Source organism: Monopterus albus, unplaced genomic scaffold (assembly GCF_001952655.1).
Source record: "Monopterus albus unplaced genomic scaffold, M_albus_1.0 scaffold85.1, whole genome shotgun sequence".
Taxonomy (NCBI): domain Eukaryota; kingdom Metazoa; phylum Chordata; class Actinopteri; order Synbranchiformes; family Synbranchidae; genus Monopterus; species Monopterus albus.
This window is the reverse complement of record NW_018127965.1, coordinates 1366117-1372841: the sequence shown is the minus strand read 5'-3', so window position 1 is coordinate 1372841 and position 6725 is coordinate 1366117. Positions and strand designations below refer to the sequence as shown.

Here is a 6725-nt window from a genome sequence, read left to right as displayed (position 1 = left end):
AATGTTGATGCTAAACAGTCTGTGTTTGCCAGGAAGACATGATGCTGCACAGCAAATTTCATGGTTATTGGTCTTTGAGATTTTTATGTTTGTCACAGGCAAGCTATGAAACACAAGCTTGACAGACAGACAAGATAACACAGATTCCCTGTCATATGGTTTTTGAAGTTACAAAAAGGGACTTGAGGGAGTGAAATTTCACTCCCTGAAGTCAAAAAGAAAAACAGAACATCCTAAAATTCCAAATGATCTTGGACTTTCTTTTCATTGTAAATCAGCAGTTAATATATTTAGTGGACACCTTGACATAAAAATGCAGTCCCTGTATGTGTTCCACTGAATTTACCATTTATGTAGGTTTGCTCATGCAGCTTGGTGATGCTTAGCAGGTCCGCCCCCTGCTGCTGGCAGCTGACCCGAGCCTCGTTCCATGACAGCGTAGCCTGGAAGTTAAACTGGTAACAGCTCTCTGTCAGCGGGTCAGTATCCCAGAATGTCTCACAGTCGCTGCCTGACAGTGAAGGAGCCAAATGAGAACTCAGTGAGACCAGAGGAGAAAGCAGCAGTGGGAGTAAATTGTGGTGAAGTTCAGCTGAGTTTCTGGCAGTTTCCAGTCTAACCAGAATGAACTCAGAGAGAGAGAAGAAGAATACGGCGGTGTCTCACTCTTCACAGGGCAGAAGCCCCAGCGCTCGTCCTTGCCATAATCATAGGTGGTGGCGCACCACAGGTGACCATCCTCCCGCCCGATGCCAGTGCAACTGTGGAACCACCGGCGATCGTACAGGAAGGGCAGGTAGCAGGGGCGGCCGTGAGAGTTCCCCTGGATTGTATAGATCTCTGGGGAACGAGAGAGTAGAGACTTTCACTCCCTGCATGTGGCAGCAGAGGCAGGCCTTGCTCGGGTTGTCTAAAGTCATGGTTGTGAACTGTACTGAACTGAAACACCACATGTTTTCATATGCACTAGTACAATCAAATAGAGGGTGAAAACAGAGGATGAAGTTACAGTCGAAACAGTGAAGTCAAACATCAGCAATAGGAAGAGAAAACAAAATACACGAATTAACAGGAAATGATGAACTTTATGTATAAACAGAATATACTACAAATTCAGAAAAAAGGTTAGACTTAAATAATCCAGTGCAGAGCCTTAGAAGAGATTACATGCATGTTTAGGTTAGTTTAACCAATCATCTATATCTGATATGTGCACTTTGACAAAATACCCTGAGGTTGCTGCTCCACAGTAGACATTCCACCAGTATAGTATGGTGTGAAGAAAAGGGCACAGAGAGAGAGGGAGAAGCTGGATCTGTAATGTTTTCAAAACATGCTTGGCTGATGGAAAGTAGGGCAGACACGTTAAAAGTGGGAGTAAAGATTCCTGAAGCTCCCGTTCCGCTCCACCGCTGTCTGGCTGTCTGGCTGCAGTGGAGCTGCTCCTCGGCTGACTAATACGAGAGGCACTGAGTTCACTTCACAAAGAAAATCATCAAGATCGGCGCTTGAAAGTTAAAAATGTCAATCTGCCTAATTCCTTCGCCACAAAAATGTAAGAGAGGATAAAGAAGAAAGCGAAGCAAGATTTTCTGGTCTTATGGCAGATCTGGATTAAATTGCAGCTCACTAACCACAGACCCATACGAGCGACTGAGCGTTGCAGTATAGTTTGTACAACAACCGTGACATTTGATATGAGTAACAATGGCACTGGCAGCAGAAATAAGGCTTAGCTGCAAACCACTATAGTCAGATTTCAACTGGACTGAAAATTATATGTAAATACAAATATAGTTGAGGTCAAGGACAACGTTCTGTGTTTACTGTAGTTTACAAACACTGACAGTGTTTTCCTTGGCTTCCTGACTGGCAACCAGTCACTTGTCCTCAAAGACTCCCCAAAGGCAACATCCATCTTTATCCATTTGATCAGATACAGATGTGGCATTCACAACAGTAGGTCTGTCTGGCACACGGAGGCGGAACAACGGACTGCACAGCAGAGGAGCAGTTCACTGAGCCACTGTACATGTAGGTAGACTCCTGGAATGGCTGTGATATCTGTCATATTATTTTCTAATGTTGGTAGATTTGACTTGATTTTGATATACACTATCAGTCAGAAGTTCAGACACTTTCCTATTCAATTCAATGGGAAAGTGTCCAAACCTTTGACTAGTAGTAGATCATTTTTGTTTATTAATCAATAAAAAAGTTATAGAAAATTAAAATATAAAAAAATCTAAGTTTATAGAGCGACCTGTCCTGGGTGTGCCATGTCTCTCGGCCAGGGTAGGACTGGCACCCCCTCCCTTAAAACACCCCCCAACACAATTGATATTCTGTCAGCTGTATTGTCTGTTATGTTGCTCAGGATTAGCTAATGGTTTTTAAAGCTATTTCAAAATGAATTTTGAAAGGTTTTTGTGTCAGACACAAATAAAAACTGTCCACCAGTGTAAGACTCCTTGCAATGCGAATCTGAAGTGTGCTTACCTCGATATGTTTTAGAGCACAGGTCCAGAACGCCACCGTACAGAGTCCATTTGAGCTTTGAAGGGGAGGGTGTTGTGGAGGAGTTCCAAAGTGATGGTGATGGAAGGTAGTTGTTGAGGTTGTCCAGCACCTGGCCACAGTTCCAGGTCCAACGTACTGTGGGAGGTTCATGGTCACAGGTGTACACCCCCAGAGGAGACCTCCACCTGGAGGTGAGGTTGCCAGTGGTCACACCCAGGCACAGCGAGGAGCCCAGGTTAAACAGGCGCCCCCGGGTCACCCACTTCCATCGCTGGTTGTCTTCCTTACAGGAGGATGAAAGGATGAGGGAGTGATCCTGCACCCCCAGGCATCCCTGGGCGCCCTCATGGAAGAAAGCAAACTCATCAGAGTCCTGCGGTGCTGTGCAGACAGAGAGAAACAATGGCATCAATCAATAATGCTGATGAAAATAGGAGCCCATCTTAGCAGCTCATGTGGCAAGAGAGGAGGTCAGAGGGGCTAGATCGAAATCTCCATCAATGAATGCAGTGCTGGGTAAGAACTAGTTTGAGTTGTGGCCTCTGATGTCCCTGTCAGTTGAATTAATCCTCTGATAAAGTCCTGTACACGCATTATATGACAGAGCTCTCAGCGGGAAGTAATTGAAATGCCATGCAATAAACTGTGTTGCATTTGTTTCTGATGCAAGGTCAGTATTTCACAGGCACCGGCTCTCAAGAATTCACTGCGTTTGTAAAGTTTGACCTGGAATTGCCTCCCCCCTTGTTCACCGCTGTTTGTCATGTTTGCTTCTGCTGAGTTTAAGCCTGGAGAGAGCAGCAGTTGGTGAGTTTGGGAAATAAAAATAGCCTACAGATCATTATTATGGGAGTGTGTAGAGACACTTTGGCTCATTTAACTCATGTTAACAGGTCTGAATGTGATTAATTTGATGAAACAGAAATTCTCCTCAAGGGGGAAATGGATGACTGCTTGAAGTCTGCAGACTTCTTGCTACCATAGAATGATGTATTTATAGGCATTACTTCTGTGTGGCAGTGAATGTGTGGGAAGGTGGAGAAAGTAAGACAGAGAAATACTAAAGAGTGTAAGACGGACACTAAACTAAAACTACTTGAAACAATATCTCCAAAACAGACAAATCTCTTTTCTCAGACCCAAGATTCGGAGGAGCATTCGTACTTTGGAAGGCTCCTGTGAGAAGCCAGGAAGTGGTGTAGGTGGTAAGATCACTGGGCATTTGGTTGAAAAACACAGCTCTCGTGCTGTCTGTGGGTACTTCAGTCTCTCATTTCCTACCTCTCAGCTAAAACCCTCCAAACCCCCTGTGCTGCTTTTAGGGACACAGAAACAATGGAGTCTCATCTAGAGCTCCATAAAAACCCCTGTAATCTAGACGAGACGACCGCCCCCCACCCCTACATTCAAGCCTCTGTGGTTGAGTTTCTCAGAAGCAGTGTTAGCTCATGTGGTTGGTAGCAAACACAGTATACAGAGTGCAGTGGTAACTGCTCTGTACAGTGTAATCAGATATAATTATCACCCTGCTCTTTTTATAACGTCACCCATTTTACAGAAACATCCGACATTTGGGCTCGTTTACTGCTAGTTTATTGTTTTAATGATGAATTATTCACATCAGAGAAAGTGTGTTGCCTGACAGGGAAACAAAAACCCTCAAATCATCTTATGAAGGTAAAAAACTTAAAAGCTTTTTGTGTAATTAATACAAAACATCTGAGATGCTTTTGTGACACAAGGCTGTCATTCTAGTTACTTCTGTTAATGCAACATAATCCAGAGCTGGATGAAATGTTAAGAAATGCCAGCAGAGAACTTGCTGAGTGGAACATCACCATCTGATGAATCCAAAGTCAGATCAACTTCTCAAATTTCCTTCACCTACAAACAGTTGATTAAAAAACTAGCGGCAACTAATGATTTGTTTCATTATTGATTTATTGTATCTTCCGGCATGTTCTGGATAAACTGAATTATAATTAGAAAATAGTGAAGTGTCCATCATAATTTCCCAAAGCCAAGTTGACTTTGATTAAAATGACTCATTCTGTCTATCCACACATTTAGTTCAAAAACCTGCATAAATTCACCTTTACAAAGCTGAATCCGGTGAATTTCGGAAGCTCTAAGAACCAAACAATATTTTGCCTTGGCTCCTCAGTGTAGCTCATTTAAAACCTGATATGACCTGCATGGCTTCAGCTCTCTGTTGTGATTCACTTTCCTCTGCAATTACAGCATGATGTCTGCCAAAACAACCAATAACAACCATGTAAACCTTAGCTTACATGGTGTCATAGCAGAAAACATTTTGGTACTTGAATATCTAGTTTTACAATGCTGACTTAAGAAGGCGAGGCATGTAAGCCAATAAATCAGCCTGATGCCATTTTGTCTTTATTGACAATGGGAATTAAAGTAGACCACATGCCCATGGGATGGTTTTCACAGCAGAACCATCCCAGTAAAAAGCAACATTACATTGTGTACAGAATTCACTTTAAGCTCAGTATTAATATGGTGATAATACAAGAAGTTCCAGGCAAAAGCCTTTGAACCACTGGACAACCTGAAGCTGGTGCTTCAGATGGCAAGAGGCAAACTGAAAAAAGGAGTTTTAACTGCTGTCTGGAGGAGACACAACTGGATGTTTGATGTGATAAAACTCCCAGCCAATAAAAGAGAATTCAGAATTCCAGGTTAAGTTAAGCCGCTGAGCCACAACAGCTCTCCTGCTGTGATCTCATCCTCCTCTTTGCCCTGTTACTCCTTATTTCAACACTGAAAGTTTCCTGCTTGAATAGAGAAGATGAAACTCAAAGCCAAGAACAGCTGGTAATACTCGTCAGCAGAAACAGATACTATTCCCAGAACCTCCACCTCCTAATCCATTGAGCAAGGTCTGTAAAGAATACATAGCAATGTGGGTAACTAATCAATATCAAGTTTTAGCTTGAGATATAAATGCAACAAATTGTTTTTTTTCTAATTCACCCATCTTACATATGAACTGTATATCTTATCCAAAGTTCTAAAGCACGAGTGAAAGGCTTGACTCGTGACCTTTTCTTATTTTAACAGATGTCTGAGATAGAAAAAAAAAACAGGTCTTTAACTGGTCAGTGTAACAAAATGGCTAACAACAAATAGGCAGGAAATTCCAGCCTGCTGTTTATTTCTTTGGTGGTTTATTGTGGTCTGGCCTCTGAGGCAACCCAAAGTGTGGACAGTCTTTACCTCATCCAAGAAACATGGGAGAGGACACAGAGGGCCTATTGGAAAGAAGGGTGTGTTTGCATTTTGCAGCCACACTCAGAAACACAGCTGACTTGACCTTTGGAGAAGTTCGTAACAAATTTAGAAAGCAGAGTGAAAATACGTGCACACAGTGGAAACTTTACATCACACTAAGACTTATGCACAGTATACTGTGATAACTACTTAGCATAAACGTAGTAATGTCAGTGTTACTTGCGGCTCAGCTGGGAGCACCACAGATGTGGAGCTGCTTCCAATAATAAAGAACGGGAGACTCAGTTTGTCATTCTGGTGCCAAATAAATTAGATTCTATGGCAGTTCTGCCAAACCTGGGAAAAATAACTTCATTTCTCATAAATCATCCCAGCCCTCCTCACTGTCAGAGTTCACCCTCTGTTTGCTACAAATCTATGAAGGTGACAAAACAAACCTTATTTCATATGCCTGAAAGTTCATGACAACATGCAGAGCAGAACAAAAATAGGTTCTAACGCATGAGAAATAGAATCACATAACAATCCAGAGAGATTTCCATTTCATAAAATAAATCAACAAACCCTTCTATACTTCTCCACCACATCCATTTAGAATGACTGAAAAGGGATTCTCAACCAGCAGAAGAGGAAGGTGACAGCAGATGGGTACAAGTCCTTTTAAAATGAAGAAACTAAGCCTCAGCAAAAAGAGCTCCAGATGATTTAGGATGTGTAGCCGTATATTGTTGATGATGAGAGTGCAAAGAGTTAGTGTGCAAATCCATAATCTCACTATTTCAATCAATTTAAGAGCCAACAAAAATGTTAAATTAACAGCAGTAACTTTAAATCATTTGAAAAGCAGATCAGAAAATAGGTGGTTGATCATTTTCTATGTGGTAGCGGCCTCTGTTATGATGGCCAGAGAAATCTTATAATCATCTCTAATCTAATTGTTTAGATGCCCC

General features: G+C 42.0%; 1 protein-coding gene across 1 annotated transcript in view; it reads right to left on the bottom strand.

Moving 5' to 3' along the window:
- mrc2 (mannose receptor, C-type 2) overlaps nucleotides 1–6725 on the bottom strand; it is a 22327-nt gene that overhangs the window by 14793 nt on the left and 809 nt on the right. The window contains exons 2-4 of the mRNA XM_020607395.1: nucleotides 2500–2901; nucleotides 667–840; nucleotides 347–511 (exon numbers count right to left, since the gene is read on the bottom strand). Of these exons, the coding sequence (XP_020463051.1) occupies nucleotides 347–511; nucleotides 667–840; nucleotides 2500–2901 (741 nt within the window). The remainder of the gene's footprint in view (nucleotides 1–346; nucleotides 512–666; nucleotides 841–2499; nucleotides 2902–6725) is intronic.